The sequence below is a fragment of the Galeopterus variegatus genome, unplaced genomic scaffold (genome assembly GCF_000696425.1).
Source record: "Galeopterus variegatus unplaced genomic scaffold, G_variegatus-3.0.2 Scaffold1008, whole genome shotgun sequence".
Classification (NCBI taxonomy): domain Eukaryota; kingdom Metazoa; phylum Chordata; class Mammalia; order Dermoptera; family Cynocephalidae; genus Galeopterus; species Galeopterus variegatus.
In genome coordinates, this window is record NW_007727119.1 from 443,642 (window position 1) to 467,364 (window position 23,723).

The 23,723-nt window shown below is 35.4% G+C and overlaps 1 protein-coding gene across 1 annotated transcript in view; it reads left to right on the forward strand.

Annotated features, from left to right (window-relative positions):
• The window catches only part of LOC103591677 (cytosolic carboxypeptidase 3), a 37,895-nt gene that overhangs the window by 9,619 nt on the left and 4,553 nt on the right, over positions 1 to 23,723 (forward strand). The window contains exons 5-8 of the mRNA XM_008574172.1: positions 3,575 to 3,679; positions 10,632 to 10,770; positions 12,263 to 13,042; positions 18,145 to 18,307. Coding sequence (XP_008572394.1) covers positions 3,575 to 3,679; positions 10,632 to 10,770; positions 12,263 to 13,042; positions 18,145 to 18,307 — 1,187 coding nt within the window. The remainder of the gene's footprint in view (positions 1 to 3,574; positions 3,680 to 10,631; positions 10,771 to 12,262; positions 13,043 to 18,144; positions 18,308 to 23,723) is intronic.

Consider the following 23,723-nt stretch of genomic DNA (forward strand, 5'->3'; position numbering starts at 1 on the left):
ATTTTTGCTCATACAGGACAAAGTTAATTTTCCCCAAGAATTCCAAAATGATAAGGTTAAAAATATATTAAAGAATTCATGCTTAATAATACTTACAAGAATCACTTCTTTACAAAGATCTCTTCAACTGGGTATAACTAGATATATACTTATCTTCTGCAGTGTAGGACATCTCTCTCCTAGTTTAACTTTGCAGACCTTGTACCCTGATCTCCACCCCTTCTCTGCTAACCCCTCGTCTTTTTTGCTTCAGCACCAGGGAGGAAAACACTTTTTCGTTACTTGTAGCCAAAAGCATCTTAACTGGATGGAGGAAAGAGAGAAACCTGAAAAGTGAAATTTGCAGACCTTGTACCCTGATCTCCACCCCTTCTCTGCTAACCCCTCGTCTTTTTTGCTTCAGCACCAGGGAGGAAAACACTTTTTTGTTACTTGTAGCCAAAAGCATCTTAACTGGATGGAGGAAAGAGAGAAACCTGAAAAGTGAAACCAAATGTTGATATTTATCTCTGTGTAATGACATTATGGATAATTTTTATTTTGTTCTTTTTGCTTAAGCTATACTTTTAATTTTTATATAATAAACATGTTTGATTAAAAATAATTACTTATGGGCTGGCCCGGTGGCGCACTGGAGAGTGCGCTGCTTGGGAGTGCGGCAGTGCTCCCGCCAAGGGTTCGGATCCCATGTGGAGACTGGTTCCCGCTTGTGGTGCGGGCGCAACACTGAGGGGTTGCGATCCCATTGCCGGTCAGTAAAAAAGACAAAAAAGGAAAAAATAATAATAATAATAATTACTTATCAAAATCATTCCAAATTAAGCATGTTTAATTCAGAACTTTTATTACTCCTGGGATTTTCCCTGACTGTTGGACATCTCTTTTATACAATCACTTGCATGTACCATGTATCAGTGATCAAAAAGTGGTATCAACCAAAGGTAGACATGAAGGCAGATAACAAAATGTCCTGCAGTACCCAAGTGAAAAAAGATACAGAAAATGGACTATCCTTGTCACCTAGTTAGGCTTTTAAATCAATGCTAGAAGAGATTGATTCAGTCCTGGAAACTTTTAATCTCCATAAGAGGATGACTGATATAGTACAAATAAATGTATCCCACAGCTTTGCATTTACCATCATGAAGACACTTTCTAAATATGCATTATTAACTTTCCGAGACCGATATTCTGCTGTTATCAAAAAACAGTGTTATTCACAGATGTGGAACTCAACACAAACTAATCAGATAAAGGAGGGTTAAGAGGAAAGAAAATACCACACAGACAGAAAGCTTTAAAACAAAATGTTTGCTATTCTTATGAGTAACATTCTAAACTTACTTTTGTGTAGGGGTTCTAGCTTGAATAGAAGCCATTTCAGACATGTCTAGGCCTGTCTGCTACACTTGTGGTTAGGGCCTCAAGGAGTCTTCCTTTCCAAAAGAGTTTTGTTGGGTTTGTTTTGTTTTGTTTTGTTTTTTCCTTAAAAGAAAATGAAGTGTATGGTGTATGGCAGAGGTCAGGGTATTTTCTCAGATATTAGCCTTCTGAACTGCTCCTAAGACCTATGGACAAAGGAACTGAAAGCCAAAGTAAAAAAATCTCTCAAGGTGATGCACGAGACATGATGGCACAAACAGCATTGATATAGTGCTCATATGACATAGTAAATGCTAAAGCACAGTCTCCATTCTTCTGGGAACATGACTTTAATCCAAGGAGAACGCAAAAGAATGCAGTGTCATTTGGCACCTCAAGAGTTTGCAGCTTTGAGAGAACTGGGAAACAGCACATTTGTTATGCACAGACATCTGGGTTCTCTCGGGACAGTGATAACCACCACCTTCAAGCAGTTTTTTGGATAGCAGACATCAACAAGGCTGGTAGAAGATTCTGATAATGACGATTCTAAAAGAATACAGAAATTTCCAAGCTACTTAACTTAAAGACACCTGCAAAAGCTATCACTGGATAACAACCAAGGAGTGTCTATATCAGGAATTCATATTGATCTTTTAAGTCCATTTCAGATGAAATTTCTTAATGTGGAGTACTCAGAAAATCTGAAAATCCTTCCATTTCTAGCCCAAATCTCTTCTGCTTAAATAATCCTAGCTCTAGAGTAGCATTTTGTTAGACATAAAACATTTATGGCAACATGTCTTTATTACATCACTTAAATTTAAGGAGTATGTGGATAACCCCATCTGAGTTGTTCAACCATCCATCCATTTATCTCTCCGTCCTCCCATCCATCTGTCTGTTAATCCACACCTTTAATCTATAGACATTTAACTGAGTACCTAATTGTTTCAAATACAATGCAAGGAGCAGTTTTAGTGAAACAGTGGGTTTGGGAATAAAAGGAGCAAAAGCTAAGTTGAGGTGTGGGTTAAGCCTAATTACCAGAATATAGTCCCCAATAAAGGGTACTGTGATAAACTGCAAGCTTGACCCTTATACAAGTTCTTTCTCCAGTTTTAATGATAGAGTTCCATGTTTCTTTACAATAAGGACTATTAATAATTTAAGAACATATGTAGAGACTAATGAAATCTCTATTTATTTAACTGGGAAGTCTGGATGTCATGCAACTTTTGACAATCAGCACACACAGAGGCAAATAGCTGGAACTACCAAAGTTTTTAGAATGGAAGCTGTTATCAGTTCATAATTTGGGCTTGAGTTAAGGTTTTCAACTGAGAGTCTCACCTTTAAATTATAATCTTTATTGCCTATCTTTATTATTATCAATTTATTTGGCTGTGTGTTGTTCAGTTAACTCTGCAATGCACAGTGATGCATATTTACATCAATTTGGTAGTCTGTTTTTTCTGTAGCTGGAGTTGACCCCCATTCATTATGTCAGTACACTTCTGTTGCTGAAGCAGATCTACACATAATCCCCAAAATGTCTAGTCAGTAATATTTGTTTCTCATCACCAAATTCTTATTCCACTAAAAAATACAAACAACTAGGGCATTTAGCCTGTGAAGTCATTTTTTTGTACTATCTAATTGGTCGTGGTCAGAAAGATTTGAGTATGGTGCAGACAACTTTTAAGAAATTTGGTCCTAGAAAGAATGAAGAAAGGAAAGCTGGTAACTAAAGGAGAAGGTAGGGGTCTAAGGATAACCTTTCTTTGGGGAGATAGAAGAAGTTTGAACATACTTATAAGCTTAAGGGACAGCCATTATCAAGCAAGAGGCTGGAGATGCCAGGAAAGGAAAAATAAAAGGTAGAGCAAGATCCCAGAGGTGGGATAGAATGGCATCAAGGACTCAGGAGAAATTGAATTTGTAGTATAAAATCTATGATGAGTGCAAAATAATCATGAACTATTCAATATAATAATTTAGAACAAGGTGCAAATGAAATGTCATAAGTTTTGTTATAGTGTGACAATGTTCATTATTACTTCCAATCAACCCTTGGTAAAATCCAGCCCCACATAAAACAATGAATTTTAGCCTAGATCGATGAAGAATTTAAAAATATACAATAAAATTTTTCTGTTTATTTTGAATCCATATTCAAATAATGTCTCCCCTCCACCCCTTTCTTTTCCAGATTGGACCCCTTATCCTGAACCAGTGTATATCCCAACAGGCCTGGAAATTGAACCCCTTTATCCAAACTCCAAGGAAGATACTGTGGTTTATCTAGCTGAAGATGGTGGGCACATAATGAGACACATTGCTGTAAAATACATTTTGGTATCGGGGTTAATCTCTTAGTTATATTTGTTTTGCTGTTGATAGTGAAAATTTCAGATTACTAGGAAGTCCCTGTCCTCATAAAGATATTTGGTTGCATACTGATCAAATGCTGATTTAGTGTTAATTATATTTTTTAAGGTGTACTGCAATTTAGGCAAAGTTACTTTAAAATAAAAAACATGTTGGCCATTAGAATGGAGAGTTATATTTAGAATGAATTATACTTCATAACAATTTTCAAAGATAAATCCTATGGAGTGCTCTGCAACTATTGTTTCCTCTCCATGTTCATGCAATTGTTCAAATGTTTTATTATTAATCTCATGCCTGTTTGATGCCTTTCTTGGAATTGTCATCTTTTAAAAGAAGAAAATACCCCACATTGCAAATAGCATCTAAAATTATATCTCAGGAAAGTGTTCTTAACACTCAAGATCAATATTTGTACTTTGAGATCTCTATTAATGTAATATGTCTGCTTTTATGATACAGTGTGCTCAGAATTAAACATACAAGTCTCAGCCTGTCTGCTCCTGAAGCACTAACTAAACATAGAAGTCTCAAACTGTACTGCTACAGCATTAAACGTGAGGAAGTATGGGACTTTTGCACAATTTTACCATCAGTGTTTGATATCTTAGTGTTTTTGCATATTAAAGATAACTTCCAGGTAGATACATATTTTATTTAAAGAGCTAGCAAGAGAAAGAAATTCATAAGGATTGTTTCTGATATAGTAAGCAATTCTAGTAATCATATACTCAGACACGTATTTTTAAACAACTGGAGTGAGAGAAGTACCTCTGATTTTTTAAATTTGATTTCAAATACAACCTGATAACCTGCTTTAGAACTTCCACATATAACTGAAATGAGATCTGATAAAAAATTTAAATAGCTGAGATGAGTCAGTCAAGGTCTTGTCAGGAATTTGATGGCATACTCAGAATAATTCAAGAAAGTTTAATGAAATTTAATTTAATAAATTTATAAAAGAGGGACAGAGTTAAGGGAGACTAACAAAGGATGGCAAAGTCAACAGAGCAGAACTATTTGTTTCCTAGGCCTGAAAGGGTAAGAAGACAGAATGGTTTCCAGACTGGTAGAAATCTTTAGATGTAAAAAGTCAGCCCCCAAACAACTGTGGCTTTCTGGAAAGAAATATAGACAGCTGCCCAACTGCGGCATTCAAGCGAGGAAGCCCAGGGAAAAAATAACCCAATTTCACTCTCTTTCCAACTTGCCATGTTCTACCATGCCTTCCACTGCCCAGTCTATCTTCCATCCATTGTTGTTCAGATTAGGCCTCAGTCTTAGTCATGCCCAATGTCCCTCATCCTCAGGAACAAGGCCTTCTCAGTGCTCCAGCATCTGCAACTGTAGGTCTGCTTGCAGCGTGTATTCCTGCCCTTCCCCAATAGTAAAGGGTTTTGGGTTTTTTTAATGTTTTCTTTTCCCAGATAATACCTCTTTTCACCAATGTCCTAAGGGTAACCGTGTTTGTTTCCTTATCCCAATAATTTACATTTTTGGTTCCAAAAGGGAGATAGGGGAGAATAATTGGGGTAGTGTTTTGTGCTTTTCTTGCAGTGGCTGCCTCTCTTTTCCCCAGATCTGTACCATAAATGGTGCTTGCTCAGGACTCTCGCCACCTTTTTTTGTGAGTACCTGGTGAGGTCTGTGAGAAGAGAGTGCAGTGGTTACAAACTTTCCTTATGTCTGTATATCCCTTTTGTCTCCCCAGAGATTCTGTATTCTCTTACTAGCCCACAGTCAACCTTTACCAACTGGTTAAAATTTTAACTGAATATTTCTTACTGGAATCTGCCCCAGGTAAACTAGTGCTATGTCCCATCTCTCCTTGGAAGTGCCTTAGTGTGGATTAGAAAATTTGCTCTGCAACCACCACTCTTTGAGAGGTGCAGGAAAAGTTGTGAATTTGCTCACTGTCCAGCAATACTTTTATGTTGTTGCAAGGATGGGAGCAATGCTCTTTCCAGTGCTCTTCATCCTAAGCAGAATTGAGAAGTCAGTCTCTGATTTTAAACCTTTTCTAGCATTTAAAACTATAAGCATTTTAAAATATAAATTTCCTCCTAAGCACTGTGTAGTAGATTGAATTATGCCCCCCAAAACTCATCGAAGCTTGAGTTGTGTCCCCCAAGTTTTATGTATTAGACACTTAGCCCCCACTGTGACTGTTAAGAGGGTGGGAAATACTATTATAGTAATTGAAAGGTGGAGCCTTAAAGAGGTGATTGGATTGTAGGACAGTGCAGTAGTGAATGGATTAAAAATGGTGGTCAGGGGCGTGGTTCTGAGGGCTTTAAAAAAAGAGGAGAGTCTGTCTTTCTCTCTGCTCTCTCTGCTCCCACCGTCTTGCAATGTGAGACGCCTGGGTCACTGTCACCACCACCAGATGGACTTTGGACTTCCCAGCCTCAGAAACTATGGGCAATAAATTTCATTTTCTTTATGAATCACCCAGTTCCGTGTGCTTTGTTATAAGCAACATAAATGGACTAATACACACTGCTTTCCGTTCATCCCTCAAATGTTGGTATATTGTGTGTTTTCTGTATCATTCAGTTCAAAATATTTTCTAATGGTCTTGTGATCTTTTTCTTTAATCTTTGGCTTATTTATAAATGTGTTGCTTTATTTCAAAATATATGAGGATTTTCAAGATATCTTATTGTCACTGATTTCTGATTTAATTCCATTGTGGTCTTTTGAAATTTAATGTGACAGTTTTTGATTCAGTACATGGTGTACCTTGATGAGCATTTCATGTGCTCTTGAAGAGAATGTGTATTCTATAGTTGTGTGTAGTGTTCTATACCTGTCAATTAGATCAAGATGGTTGATAGAGTTATTTAAATCTACTTATCCTTACTGATTTTTTTATGTACTTGTTCTATCAATTACTAAGAGAGGAGTGTTAAGATTTTTAACATTATTGGGTTTTTTCTCCCTTTAATTCTATTTTTATTTTATGCATTTTGAAACACTTGAATATTATAATGCCTTTTTGATAAATTGTCTCATTTATCACTAGGAAATATTTTCTTTTATCTCTGACATTACACCATATCTTTATGATGTTTAATATTAACATAGCCAATACCAGCTTTATTACGTTTACTGTTACGTGTTGACTCCCCTCCCTTTTTATTTTAAATCTTTCTACAAAACTGTCTTTAAATTATATCTCTTGTATATAGCATATAGTAGGACCTTGCTTTTTTTAATCTAGTCTGACAATCTCTACCTTTTAATTAGAGTGTTTTCCTAATTTACATTTCATACATACATATATAGAGATATATACATAGAGATATATATGTACGTATGGGCTTAAGTTTACTATTTTGTTAGTTAGCCCATCTCATTTTGGTTCCTCAGTTACTCCTTCCCTTTTGGAGGAGATTAATCAAATATCTTTTAGTATTTCACTTTAATTGCTATAATATTTTCTTAAGTATACCTCTTTCCTTGTTTTTATATTGGTTGCTCTAAGAATTACAGTATGCATTCTTAACTTTTCACAGTCTATTTAAAATTAATATTATACTTTTTTTGTTGTTTTAAACAGGTCAGTTGCCTTTGAAGAAATTAAGAAAAAATGGTCTTTTATATTTATTCACATATTGACCGTTTCTTCTCTTCTTTCCTTCTTGTAGATCTAAATTTCCATCTGACATCATTGTTCTTTAACCCGAAGAACTTCCTTAGCATTTCTTTCCTGCTGGCAAATTTCTTCGATTTTGGGGGTTTTTTGGGGTTTTTTTTATTTTTTGTGTGTCTAATTATGTATTTATTCCACCATTTTTCAAAGGACATTCTCACTGGATACAGAATTATAGGTTGGATTTTTGAAGATATTGTTCTATTGTCTTGTAGCATCTGTTGTCTTTGGTAAGAATTCAGCTGTAATTTGCATTATTGTTCCCTATATGTGATGTGTCTTTTGCTCTCTGGCTCTTTTCAGCAATTTAACTATGATGTGCTTAAATTCGGTTATCTTTATATTTATCCTGCTTGGAGTTTGCTGAACTTTTTGGATGCATCGGGTTAATAGGGTTTTTCCCCACCAAATTTGAGAAAATTTTAGCCATTATTTCTTCACAAATTTTTTTTCATTCTATTCTCTCTCCTGTCCTTTGGAATTGTAATTACACATATGTTGTATTTTTAGATATGTCCCACATGTGACTGGATATTTGTTCACTTTTTTCCTCCTGTCTTTCAATTTGGGTAATTTGTACTTATTAAACTTCCCTGATTTTTTTAATCTTTAAACTTTCTTTTTTCTTTAAAAAAATTTTTTTATTGGTTATGAATATTCATGAGATACAAAACTGATTGTCACCCATCATGCTCAAGATGTGAAGGCCAGATCCATACTGGCACCATGCCCATTTTGCAGTTATACCCCCTGTCCCCCACCCAATTATCCCCAACCTCCCACCCCATCCCCCTTTCCTCCACTCCACTTTGTATCCCTAGATATGCTCTCTCCCTCTGGAAGTCCAACACATCACTGTGGTCTTTCTTTTCTTCCTTCTTTCTCTCTTAACTCCCACTTATGAGTGAGCACATGTGGTATTTATCCCTCTGTGCTTTGCTTATTTCACTCAACGTAAGTTTCTCCAAGCTCATCCATGTTGTTGCAAATGGGAGAATTTAATTCTTTTTTATGGCATAGTAGTATTCCATGGTGTGTATATACCACATTTTTCTTATCCAGTCATCCATCAATGGACATTTAGGTTGGTTCCATATCTTGGCTATTATAAACAGAACTGTGATGAACATGGGAATGCAGGTATCGCTTCGACATGATGATTTCCATTCCTCTGGGTATATACCCAGATGTGGGATTGCTGGATCATCTGGAATATCTGCCTATAGTTGTTTGAGAAACTTCCATACTGTTTTCCACAGTGGTTGCACTAATTTACAGTCCCACCACTGACTTCAAATTATACTACAAAGCTATAGTAACCAAAACAGCATGGTACTGGCATAAAAAATAGACAGACCAGTGAAGCAGAATTGAGAACCCAGAAATCACCTCTCAGGTTTACAGCCATCTGATATTGGACAAAGGCAACAAAAACCTACACTGGGGAAAAGACTGCCTCTTCAGTAAGTGGTGCTGGGAAAATTGGATATTCAAATACAGAAGAATTAAACTAGATATGCACCTCTCACCATATACTAAAATCAACTCAAAATGGATTAAAGACTTAAGTATAAGACCTGAAACTGTAAAATTACTGAGGGAAAATATAGGTGAAACACTTCAGGAACTAGGTCTGGGCACAGACTTTATGAACATGAGCCTGAAAGCACAAGCAACAGAATAAAAAATAAACAAATGGGACTATATCAAACTAAAAAGCTTCTGCACAGCAAAGGAAAAAATCAACAGAGTGAAATAACAACCCACAGAGTGGGAGAAAATTTTTGCTAACTATACATCTGACAAGGGATCAATATCCATCATATACAAGGAACTCAAGGAATTACCTGGTAAAAAAAAAACAAATAACCCAATCTTTTTTTTAATTTTTATTTTTTAATTGTAAATTTAAAAACTAAAGTTGCATATATTTATGGGGTACAAAGTGATGTTATGGCTTATGAATACAGTGTGGAATAATTAAATATTAAGCCATCTAGTAAATCTTTTAGTTATCATACTTTTATTTCTAGAATTTTTGCTTCTTTTATGTAGCTCCCCTTTCTTTTTTAAGATTACTTATCTGTTTCCTCAATATCTTTTCCTTTAAGTCTTCAAACATGTATTCAAAGTCCTTCTCTGTTAATTCCAACATGTAGGTTATATTGGGTCTGTTGAGATATATAAGATGTTTTGGATCATGTTTTCCTGCTTCTCTGAATGGTTTATAATTCTTATTATTATATGCAGGACATAGTCAAAGATATGCTATAGAGAGTCTGTATTACATATATATATATATATTTTTTTTTTTTAATGTTGAATTTTGTTCTAGCAGGCAATTAAATCACTGGCAGATCATTTTGCTTCTTTTAGGCTTTATTTTATTTTTTATAAGGGCAGGTCTATTTTCATTTTACCTTAGGTCCTAGGTCATAGCCTTTACTCTTGGAAATGGTCCTTATGCCTAATGTGCAGCCTTTCTTGAGTCTAAAGCATTCCATGAAATCTCTCCATTCTGGATGAATTGGAATTCCAATATATCCCAGAATTATGTGTCCTCTGATTTCTCAGCCCACAGTAGTGCTGTCTTCTGTCTTTCTTAGTGTCATCCTTTGATTGTGTAGCCAAGCCCTCAGCCAAAGACTGGGGCACCACTATGTAGACTGTTGAGGCTCTCCCGCTGTGAAGCTTTCTTCTCTCTGGTGCCCTGCCTCACAAATTTCAATCGCCCCAAGCAACAAACAAGCTTGCCTCCTCAGCTCAACAAGACTGTCATACTATTTTTAAGTGTTCCTCCCAAAACTGTAGTCCAGAAAGTACCCCTACACAGAAAGCCAGGGCTAAACATGGGCTCACTTCATGTATTGATCTTCTTTCAAGGACTCTACATTGTCCAAATGCATAAAAATAGCTCATATTTTTTGTCCAGTTTTATAGTCATTTACAGTGGAAGGGAAATTTCAGGACTAATTACTTCATCGTGACCAGAACTGGAATTAATATTTTTAATGGAAGAAATATATAAATTTATTTTATGTGTTGCTCTTCTAGTCTAAATGCTCTAGACTGTCTTACTTCAACATAAATCTATATAAATTTGTGTCAAATTACTTTAAATTTTATAAGCCTTATGCTTGTACTATAGCTCCAAACTTTATGCAGAATAGCCTGTATGCTTTAGACATGTCTTGATATCTCTATGGTCTTCTCTCATCAGCTTACAAAGAGCCCTGTTTTGTGTATTCCCGAGTTGGGGGCAACCGAACACCCTTGAAGCAGCCTGTGGATAACTGTGACAACACTTTGATGTTTGAAGCAAGGTTTGAGAGTGGTAATCTACAGAAGGTAGTCAAAGTGTAGGTTTTAATTATTTTTATTTGAGGAGCTAGACCATCAACTATTTACTATTTTCTCTGTTAGGTACATTAAAGTTCTTATTATCTGTTACTGAACTGCAATTCCTCGAAGTATAGATGCCAATTAGAGAGTACTGTTGGGGGTGGAGTATAAAAGGTTCTGAGTCCAAATAATTTTGAGGACTGTAAGTTAAAGTTAAGCAGGTGTGGGCCGGCCCGGTGGTGCACTCGGTAGAGTGCGGCGCTTGGGAGTGCAGCGGTGCTCCCGCCGAGGGTTCGGATCCCATATAGAGACCGGTCCACTCACTGGTTGAGCGCGGTGCGGGCGTGACACTGAGGGTTGCGATCCCATTGCCGGTCACGAAAAAAGACAAAAAAGAAAAAAAGAAAAGTTAAGCAGGTGTTTGTACTATACCTTTTCAACATGGTAATATGAACTTTTACACACACACACACACACACACACACACACACAGAGTGCTTCTGAAACTTTTTAATGGAGTAGTTCTTGGGATGAGTGTTCCATAAAATATCCCAAGGGCATTCTTCTATTTAAAAATATTTATTATGGAAATTTAAAAACATACACTTCAGTACAAAGAAGAATACAGAGAATAATATAAGGATACTTCAGAAAGTTAATGGAAAAATAGAATGAAAAGATAATATGAATCTTTCCATTAACTTTTTCAAGTACCCTCATACAATTCTACATTAACTACCATATCCCTGTCACCTAGATTCAATAGCTACTCAGGTTTTGCAACATTTATCTCACCTATCACTAGATCATTATTTATAACTACACACGCATGCGCGCACACACACACGAGTACATAGTGCTGATAGACTAGACAGTAACTTGGTAAAGAAAAAAAAGTGACAATGAACCAGGTAAGATTGTAATGTATATAATTAATATTCCAGTGAAATTGTTTTTGCCTTTATTTATTTTCGATGACTAAGTATGGGAATGCAAATAGTTACCAAATACAGTCCTCAAGGAGTTCAAATTTTATAATCTATGTGATCATATTAACTTATATATGTTTTTAAACCTCTTTCAGTGATAGTTATTTCATATCCCCAGAGTTAGAATCTAACAGAAAATAGAAATATGTGTCTGAAGCAAAAAAAGAAACATTGGACTTTTCTTCATTTCAATAACTCTTTAATCATGTCTTTTATAGAAAATATAATTGAGTTAAAATAATCAAATGCCTGTGTTTTTATGTGCTTTTTTGAATCGCAAAGGAATACAAAGGCTTTAGAATTAGCATAGCAACAGTTTCTCATCCAATAAAAGAGAAATTTCAAAACATTTGTCTTTTGAAGTTACTTGCTATTAGATACTATGTAAATACACATTGTTTCCCAAAAAAGGCTTTCTGTGAATAGGTAAAAATAAAATAATTTTTCTTGTTTAATTTAAATGCAAATGTCATTTTTACCTTCTTATGTGCTTTTCTCCCTTTCCTTTCTTGTATATCAGGGCAGAATATGAATACCAGTTGACTGTGCGCCCTGACCTCTTCACAAATAAACACACCCAGTGGTACTATTTTCAAGTCACTAATACCCAAGCAGAAATAGTCTACAGATTCACTATCGTCAACTTCACCAAGCCTACTAGTCTTTACAATCGGGGTATGCGCCCATTGTTCTATTCTGAAAAAGAGGCCAAGGCTCACAATATTGGCTGGCAGAGAATAGGAGACCAAATCAAGTATTATAGAAACAACCAGGGGCAAGACGGTCGCCATTATTTTTCTCTTACATGGACTTTTCAATTTCCATACAACCAAGATACCTGCTACTTTGCCCACTGCTATCCATACACTTACGCCAACCTGCAAGAATACCTTTCTGGCATCAATAATGACCCAGTACGGTCAAAGTTTTGTAAGATACGTGTCTTGTGCCACACACTTGCTAGGAACATGGTGTATGTCTTAACCATCACTACCCCCTTGAAGAACCATGACTCAAGAAAACGAAAGGCTGTGGTTTTGACTGCAAGGGTCCATCCAGGAGAAACCAACAGCTCTTGGATCATGAAAGGCTTCCTAGATTATATTTTAGGAGACTCGAGTGATGCCCAGTTGCTTCGGGACACGTTTGTCTTCAAGGTGGTACCCATGCTGAACCCAGATGGTGTGATTGTGGGAAATTATCGGTGTTCCTTAGCGGGACAGGATTTAAACCGTAATTATACATCTCTCCTGAAGGAATCTTTTCCTTCTGTTTGGTATACCCGGAACATGATCCGTAGGTAAAATAAGCCTCAAATTACCTCTCTGCTTATTAGTAAACTTGATAGTAAGAATTTTACTCCCACAATTCCACTCACTTTACTCAACTTTTCTTGAGATTGTTTAACTATAACTACTTTATTTTTTTCCCATTCTTTCCAACTCTTATTCTGTACCTTTCTGGCACTAAGCCACTGGATTCACTAGCTTTCCCTTAAGTAATGATATAGACTCCAGAATGTTTTGATGGCTCTGTGAAACTAATAGTTAAGTTTGCATATCCCAAATTTGGTTTCTTGCTAAAGCTAATGGTAGTACTGATGGTTACATTGGGATCGTTGTATCCCTTATATGTAAAGATTAATTACATCTCACAGAGTCTCCTGGCAATGTGTTGATCGTACATTGCTCTATGAGACTTTTTATTATCAGGGTACATAGTTATTTAAACTTTCATGAATAATAGTCTTATTTGCCCCTAGAAAAATTGAACATCTTTAAATTTTCCAAAGAATCTAGAACAGTAAAATGCACATAATGTTTAATTATTTGTTGAATGACTGGGTGACTTATTGAATAAATAACAAGCAGGTAATAATAATCAGGAATAGACACGTGCTACAGTAGAAAGATTTATTGGAGTCAGAGAACACCCATTCCAGGTTCAAAGCTTCTTAACCTTTTTTGGTTAAGAGCATGGACTTTGGAGTTAAGCATATCATATTGGAATCCCTAATATATCGTTTACTAACTGTGAGCTTGTGTGATTAAAAAAATAATCTAAATATCAGTTTTATCATCTGTAAAATGGGAATAAATGGAACTGAGGATACCAGAGTTAGGAAAGGGGGTGGGGGAGGGAGGGTTAAGGAGAAATTGGTAAAGGGCCACAAAAAATGTTTACATTGTGTAATGATAAAATTTTAAAAAGAGATAACTGGAGCATCCACATTAAAGTGTAGAGCCCTACTCCAGCTAATAATAAAATGTTACCTTGAAAAAAACAAATAAATAAAATGGGAATAATAATACTTACCTCAAAGATTGAGGATTAAATGAAAAAAATATTACTAAAGTGCTCAGAATAGGGTCTGGAACAATGAAAGCTCTAAATGTACTCAGTGTGCTTCCTCAAATGTAAGAAAAAAGTTGTTAATCAAATCAGATATAGATGTGAAACTAAACTATTTAGGGTTAATTCATTTTTTTTCTTTAGTTTGACAGAAAACATTTTTTTTTTCCTTTTTGTCTTTTTTCGTGACCGGCAATGGGATCGCAACCCTCGGTGTTGCGCCCGCACCTTGCTCAGCCAGTGAGCGGCCGGTCTGTATGTGGGATCCAAACCCTCAGCGGGAGCGCCACCGCACTCCCAAGTGGCGCACTGTAGCAGTGCGCCACCGGGCCGGCCCGACAGAAAACATTTTAATATTCAAATACATTTATGAACTCTTCCTACAACTAAGGCTCTGAGAAATAAATAGGCACACTGACAAAAGCCTTTTTCTATTCCACAACAAGCATTTAAGGTCCTGAAGAAAGTGCTACAGAAACACCTAAAAACCTTACCAATTATTTTATTTTTCTCTTTTTTTTCTTTTTTTGAGAAATGAGTTTTGAGCTTGATTTCAATCTCCCATAACAAAGTCTGTCAAAGAAAATGAATGATAGTTACATATTTAACAAGTTACCCAATATATATAAAGATTATTATACCCTAAAAGAATTATGTAAAGTTAATGTTTGAATAAAATATTCATGTCAGTGGTGCTTTGTAAACTGCTTAACAGTCTTTTATTTATTTATTTATTTTTATTTTTTTGGTTCTTTAAAGAGATCAGCAAAATTTGCAAACCTATATCTAGACTGACCAAGAAAAAAAAGAGAGAAGACTGAAATTACTAAAATCAGAAATAAATCAGGGGCATGGTAAACAGGTGCTTCTTCTACTATACTGGAGTGGGCTTTGAGAGAGTCTTACCTTCTTTTTCCGGTCTCCGCTAGTGACTCTCTCTGTGTCACTGCAGTCTGGTATCTGGTGGGCCACCTGCATGGTAGCTGTGGCTTACTGCTGTGGCATCGAGTTGCTTTTGCAGCAGCTGTGGCTGTGGCTGTGGCAGTGGTTGTGGGCGGCCACCCACAGGAAGTGGTGTTTTTGGCATGCTCCTTGCCTGTTTCCCGCTGGGAAAATGTCTTGCCTGCATCTGGGTAGAGGGGTATTTAGGATCATTCAAATGTTACAATGATAGGTACTAATATAGAGACTTCTTATATCCTTCTGCAGCTTTGTCGCCAGGATTCTTACAGTGGCAAGCAAAAGAACCTTGTTAAAAAGCTGACATCCCCTAGGATACCTACAGATCCTCAGAGGAGCTGACAGGTTTTGGAAGCATCTGGGATGGCTCCAATTATCTTTAGACAGTTTGGCCTCAACTTTCACTTTCACATTAATCCTTTTATCTGCTTAGGAACATAGGAGATGAAGTGCAGAGCCACACAGGAAGGACCGAAAATCCTAGTTTTAAACTCACAAATGTGGATTCCAGGATTCCTTGAAGTTATACGGCAAACGTTTAAGTAATAAGAGAATAACCTGTGACTTCTTTATTTCCTGGGGATGGTAAACAGTAAAAAAGGAGCTGCCTAAATGCAATGTGGTATCCTGGATTAGATGCTGGGATCGAAAAAGGACATTAGTGGAAAAGTTAGTGAAATCCAAATAAAATTGGGAGTTCAGTTAATAGTAACATACCAACATTGGTTTCTTCATTTTTTAACAATGTTAACAATGTTAATATAATATGTTAACATCAGGGAAAACTGGGTAAGGGATATCCAAGAACTAATTCTATTATTTTTGCAACTTTTATGTAAATCTAAAGTTATTCCAAAATTAAGTTTATTTTTCATAAACATAAAGAGAGCTGATGGGCTTCCTATTAGAGTATCTATATGTCTACTTAATGATCTTTAATATTAAGGGTCCTTGGCCTGACACATGCTGGCCCCTTGGCTTATGTCTGTGGAAACTATTTTAAATGACTCACTTCTCAGATTACCTTATAAGAAGGGTATATAGCAGGAGTCTATTCAGTAAGTTCCAGAAAGACTTCCAAGAAAGAAAAATACCTTAACACAATTAATCATAGGCGGGCCGGCCCGGTGGTGCACTGGATAGTGCGCCACTTGGGAAGCGCGGCGGCGCTCCCGCCCGAGGGTTCGGATCCCACATACAGACCGGTTCCCGCTCACTGGCTGAGTGAGGCGCGGGAGCGACACCGAGGGTTGCGATCCCGTTGCCGGTCCCCGGTCCGGTACGGGGGCAACACTGAGGGTTGCGATCCGTTGCCGGACACGGAAAAAGACGAAAGACAAAAAAAAAAAAATTAATCATAGGCAGGTAAGTAGAGTAAGAAGTCAGTCACATATGTGTGAAAAAGTGAGCAGCTGTAAATACATCTAAGATTAAATATGTTTAAAGCATATTAGAATAAGAGAGAGTAGATCTTAGTACAGGATACTTAGTATAAAATACTTAGAATATAGTGACCTGTGGATACGAAGAAAATCCAAACTCTTTCTAAAGCTATTTAAATTAATGTAAGATGAGGTACCCTAATGTCATATTTCACTCCAGAAGTAATAACATTTCTTTGGGAATTAATCACTTAGAAGTAGAGATTTCCTTTGACTTGCTTATGAAAAGCTGAAAGATAATTAAAACTGGGGAATTTTTTGTTTAAAAATGTACAGCATGTTTCCTATTTAAGGACAACTTGATATGCTTTATAATCTAGTTTTCTGAAAACCTGTAATAATTATTTGGTGGCTTTATGTCAATCTTTTTTTTTTTTTTAGGGAATCTTACGTTATTAATTAGAACTTACTGGGCACCAAATGAGAAAAGAGCAATAAATTAATACATGTAACAGATTTCAGTTTGGGATTTCACTGTAGTTTAAAGAAGTATTGTTTCTAATAGAAGTAGTGCTTTGAATATTTTGATTTTAGGTTTTAATGTTTTTGTTATAAATGTAATAATATATCACATATTATTATGAATACCATTGCTAACATTTTGGTATTTATCCTTCCATATGTAACAGACTATATATGTAATTTTGATTACTTAAGTAATATAATAATGCTACATAAAGTTTGAAGATATGAAAAAAAAACAAAAATTCCCATAATCCTACCATCTTAACACCACCACTTTTTACCTCTTGAAATCTTCCTTTATTAGTCATTTTAATCAATCCCTTTGGGGAGCTTTTTTTTTTTATTGTTTTAATATTCATTGAGTGCTAAATTTTTATAGACTAAGGATCGTGCTCTCAAGGAATGTGTAAAAATTCCTTTAAAATATTTATTAGAAATTTACCAGAAAAAAAATCAATTCAAACTTTGTTATCATTTTTATCCAAATGACAATGAGTCACCACAGTAATCAAGGGTTAAATTAATTGGCTTCAGCACCAAATCAGCAGGCACTCAATATTTAACAAATAGTTGGGTACTTATTATGTGCATAATGCTGTTCTAGATGATTTGAAGCATTCCCATCTTTAACAAGCTTAAATATCAAAAATATGAAAACTTCCCTAGGCAAGTGCCAAGTAAATGTTACCAATATTAAGTGCTACAAGAGTTCAAAAAGAGAAAAATCTATGGGCTTGACTAGGTAGAGAAGTGAGACATGAGATCAGTTTTGAAGGATGGGGGTTGTATTTACATTTACAAAGATGGAGAAAGAAGGTATTCCAGTCAAGAAGAATCTGTGTGAAAGGAAATAGGCAGAGACAGGAGTGAGCTGTTTTCTGCGTACAACAGAAAACCAGAATAATAAAGTAGAGATTTTTTTAGGAGAAAGTTGTGAGAGTAAGGTAAATTTTGTCCCTATAATGGAAGGCTGCAGTATTCAGATTCTATATACAGTTTGGTAGAAAATTATGGTAGATTTTAAAAATATGTAATAATAAAAATAATAAAATGCAGTATATTGAAAGCCAGGACATAAAAAGTTCTATTTATTTGGATATTATACTTGTAAATCCATAGTTGTACCCATAGAAGAAAAATGCAGAGGTAAAATTTAGTTACTTATTCTTTTTCTTCTTGATAGATTGATGGAGATACGAGAGGTTATTTTATATTGTGATCTTCATGGACATAGTAGGAAAGAAAACATCTTCATGTATGGCTGTAATGGTAGTAACAGATCTAAAGCATTATATTTACAGCAACGAATCTTTCCACTTATGCTGAGCAAAAATTGTCCAGATAAAGTAAGTACCTTTTAAGATTTTAACATTTCCTTTACTAAAGCTTCCCCATATGGGACAGTAAAATGGATAATCCTATTCAGTAAACTGCCTTTTTAATTGGTTATTTTGACTGGCTTATACAATGAACAATAAATATTGGTCACTGTTTAGTGACCAATAATTTGAAAATATGAAAAAAAGAGTAAAATGCCCATAATCCTACCACCTTAATAACACCACCATTTTACCTTCTAAAAGCCTCCTTTATTCATCATTTTCATCAATCAGTTTTGGGACCTTATTTTTTATTGTTTTAATATTCACTGAGTGCTTAAATAATACAGAGTAAAGACTATGCTTCTAAGGAATGTGTAATAATTTCTTCAAAGTGTTTATTAGAATTTTACCAGGAAAAAATCAATTCAGTAACCAATATTTCAAATATATATAGAAATTAGAATGAGAAAATAATAAAATGGATTATTATTTTCACAGACTATGGAAATGTTGGAGCCACTCATATATCTAGATGTGAAAATTATTTTAATCATTCTTTAAAGAAAAGATTTTGACATAGCAAAGAAAATTCCTGTAGACTTCCCCTTAAGTGCTTGACTAACCAATTCAATTATAAAGGATTTGGGAAGTACTCATTGTCTTATGGGAATAATTGGGGCCATAAGATATAAACAGGAAAAAAAGGATGATCTGGTAAGAATAGCTACTTACAGAAAGTATAGGTTTGTTGCCCAAATAGGATTTTTTTTATGGTTTTCCTTTTTTTTCTATTTTAACATGGTTGATTGTACATATCTGTGGGGTACAGAGCTGAATATCATTAACTGTGTGCAATATGTGATGCTCAAATCACAACAGTATATTCAACATTACACAATGTAATTGTTTTTTGGCTCTTTACCAATTCCTCCTTTACCCCCACACATAGGATTTATTCCTTCAAAAAGAAAGATAGAGAAAGCAACCCCATACCTGAAGCTATTCCTATACAATTTATACTATTAATACTCTTAGGTATAGTTCATTACTCCTATAAAATGATCCCATGTTACTAAGATATTTTAATTTCTGTCTATTGACATATTTCTTAGGGTATTAGATCTCTATCTAACCTAATGTGTTTTGGATGAAATAGACCAATTTCTTGAACACCAGAAACAACCAGTCTGTAGTTTAAAGAGGTCTTCCACATAATATAAAGGTTGCTTAAAATGTAGGGGCTTCTATTTCTAGGTTTTCTATTTAATGTTTCTTAATTAAATCTCTTTGTGCAAATACACAATTATGGCTGGAGATTTCAAATTTCTCTCTCAGTAATCTAGAACTAGTAGGTAGACAATATGAAAGGATATTTAAGAACTGAACAGCACCATCAACTAACTGGACTTAATTGACATTTACAGAACACACTACTGAACAGCAGAATAAACATTATATTCAAACACATATGGAACCAATACATATCATATACTGGTTTAAAACAAACCTAAACAAATGTAAAATAATTGAAATCATACAAAATGTTTCTCTGATCATAATAAAATTAGACTATAAATCAATAAAGGAAAGATAAGAGAGAAATATCCAAACACTTAGAAATTAAAAACCATATTTCTAAATAATCCATAGGCCAGACAGGAAGTTTCAAGGAAGGTTAGAATATATTTTGAACTAAAAGAAAATGAAAACATACAATATGTCGAATTTTGTGAAATTCCCCTAAAGTAGTAGCACTTAGAATAAAATGTTTATCACATTAAATGCTTACATTAGAAAAGAAAAAGTTCTCAAATTAATAATCCGTTTCCAAAATAGAAACTATAGAAAGAAAAGCAAAGTGAACCCAAAACAAGCAGAAGGAAGCAGATAATCAACATAAGAACAGGTCAATAAAATTGGAAACAGAAAAACAATGGAGAAAAATCAGTTAGACAGAAAGCTTGTGTTTGAAAAAGATCAATAAAACTAATAAAACTTTACCAAAACTGACCAGAAGAAGAGGAAGAGGAGGATGAGGAGGAGGGAGAGGGGATGACAACAGAAATTACCAATATCAATAATGAAAGAGGGTATCACTGCAGACCCTGCAGGCATTAAATGGGCAGTACAGGAAAACTGAACTCAGTGCACAGAAATTTAACAAATTAGATGAAATGAACCAATTTTTTGAAAACTGCAAACTACCAAAACTACCCAAGGTTAAATAAATAATCCGAATAGTCCTGAAAAACATTCTGAAAAAGAAACCTCCAGGTCCAGATGGATTTACTAAAGAATTCTACCAAAAATTGGAAAACACAATCTCTTCCAGGATTACCATGACTCCAACAACAAGACAAAGACAGCATAAGAAAAGAAAACTACAGACCGATATCCCTCATGAACATAGATGCAAAAATTCTCAACAAAATATTAGCATTTTTTATAGATTTGAATTTTATTTTATCTTATTATTATTTTTTAATTTTATTTTATTTTGTCAATATACAGTGTGGTTGATTATTGTGGCACATCACCAAAACCTCCCTCCCAACAACCTCCTTTCTGTGCGCTTGTCCTATCAATTTCAAGAAATTGTAATTGTTGTGTCTTCTTCCCTCCCCTCCCCCAGGTTGTTTGTGTATTTATTTACTTATTTTTAGCTCCCACAAATAAGTGAGAACATGTGGTATTTCTCTTTCTGTGCCTGAAAATTTCTGTGCACTGAGTTCAGTTTTCCTGTACTGCCCATTTAATGCCTGCAGGGTCTGCAGTGATAAAATTTCTGTGCACTGAGTTCAGTTTTCCTGTACTGCCCATTTAATGCCTGCAGGGTCTGCAGTGATAAAATTTCTGTGCACTGAGTTCAGTTTTCCTGTACTGCCCATTTAATGCCTGCAGGGTCTGCAGTGATACCATGTTGTTGCAAATGGCAGTATTTCATTCTTTTTTATAGGAGAGTAGTATTCCATATTAAATCCAGCAATATATTAAAAGAATAATATACCATGACCATATGGGGTTTATCCTGAGAATGTAAAGCTGGTTCCATATTTGAAAATTAGTCAGTGTAATCCACTATGTTAAGAGTCTAAAGAAGAAAAACAGCATGATTACATCAATTAATATAGAAAAAGCATGTAACAAAATTCAGCATCCATTTATGATAAAAAAAACTTTCAGCAAATAGGGAATAAAAGGGTACTTCCTCAGCCTAATAAAGAACTTCTTTTAAAAAAAACCTTATGGCTAACATCATACTTAATGATGAAAGACTGAATGTCTTCCTTATAAGGTCAGGAATAAGACAAGGATGCTGTATCAGTCGGTTTCTGATGCTTATAGCAAAATACACAGAACCGATATTTTATAAATAAAACAAAATGTATTGCTTACAGTTTTGGAGGCTGTTGAGTCCAAAGTCCAGGAAACACATTTGGTGAAGGTCATGGTAGTGGCACCAGTGACCCAGGGGTCTCACATGGGAAATATGGTGGGGCAGAGAGAGACACTAACCTCCTCCTTCACTCTCCTTTTAAAGCCCTCCAAACTACACCCATGACCACCGTGTTTATTCACTAGGGCAGGGTCCTACAGTCTAATAACCTCTTCAAGGCCCGACCTTTCAATTATCATAAAGGATTTCCCACCCTTAACAGTTATAGTGGGGATTAAGTTTGGGGAGGACGTTCAACCCAAGGCAGATGCCCACTCTTACCTCTTCCATGCAGTCCTGTACTGTAGGTTCTAATCAGTGTAATAAGGCAAGAGAAAGAAAGAAAAAGCAGACAGACTGAAAGAAAGAATGAAGACGACATGATTGTCTACATAGAAAATCCAAAGCAAACCACAAAAACATTCACAGAACTAATATATGAGTTCAGCAAGGTCATAGGATACAAGGTCAACCTACAAAAACCAATTGCATTTCTGTATACTAACAATGAATAATCGGAAAACAAAATTGAAAACAATACTGTTTTTACTGTAGATCCAAAATAAATGCTTATAAAAAACATATAGGATCTATACGTTTAAACCTAAAAAATGCTGATGAAATAAATCAAAAGCCCAAATAAATGGAGAGACATGCTCTATTATGGATTGGAAGACTCAACACAGTAAGATATTAATTGTCCCTAAATTATCTATAAACACAATTTCAAACAAAACTACAGCATAATCGTTTGTAGATATAAACAAGCTGATTCTAAAACTGATATGGAAATGCAAAGGAACTAGAAGAGGCAAAACAATTTTGAAAAAGAAAAAGTTGGATTCACACTATCAAATTTTAAGACTTACTATAAAACTGCAGTAATCAAGACAATGTGGTATTGGAATGATGTACACACTTAGAGCAATAGTACAGAATAGCAAGTCCAGTAATAGACCCAAACATATATGGCCTTGTGAAAAAGATGCACAGGGAATTTATTTTTTCTAAAATATCTATTTATTTAAGATCATACATATTTATGGGGTACAGAGTTGACTGTCAGTATTTGTGTACAGTATGTGATGATCAAATCAGTATTATTAGCATGTTCATCATTATGAACCATAATTATTCTTTGTGTCCCTTACCCAATTACTTGCTAACCCCCTCCCCCTCCCCTTTTCCCACCCCTAGTAACTATAGGTGTGTTCTCTCCTTCTCAAAGTTCAATGTTTTATTGTGGTCTTTTTAATTTTAATTTTAATTTATTATTATTGTTATTGTTTTATATTCTAAGATGTTGCAAAGTATTTGGGGAGAGGGGGAGTAGGGAAAGGGGAGGAGAATAGGGCCAGAGGAGGAGAAAGGAGAGGGGTGGTGGTTGAGGCCTGTGGCACCCCCATCTTTCCAGCAGGGAAGCCCGAGGGGTTTCTGGTGGCAGCTCAGTCATTGCTGGGCTTGATGCGGACTGCGGTGGGGCCTGGCTGAGGCCCTGGGACCCCACCCACCCTGGCTCTAGAACCCGGGGCACTTCTGGGGGTGACCAAGTGGTCATTTCTGGGCTGGATGCAACGTCAGGGGGTTGTGCTTGTGTACAGTATGTAATGATCAAATCAATATTATTATCATGTTCATCATTACAAATCATAATTACTCTTTGTGTCCCTCACCCAGTTACTCCCTAACCCCCTCCCCCTCCCATTTTCCTATTCCTAGTAAATATAGGTCTGTTCTCTCCTGAAAGTTCAGTGATTTATTGTCGTCTCTCTCTTTCTCTCTCTCTCTCTTTCATTTCCTTCCTCCCACATATGAGTGAGGACATGTAGTATTTCTCTTTCTCTGTCTGGCTTATTTTACTTAATATGATTTTCTCTAAGCTCATCAATACTGCTGTGAATGGCAGAATTTCATTTATTTTTTATGGCTGAGTAGTATTCGGTTGTGTGTGTATATATATATATATATATATATATATATATATATATATATATATATATATAT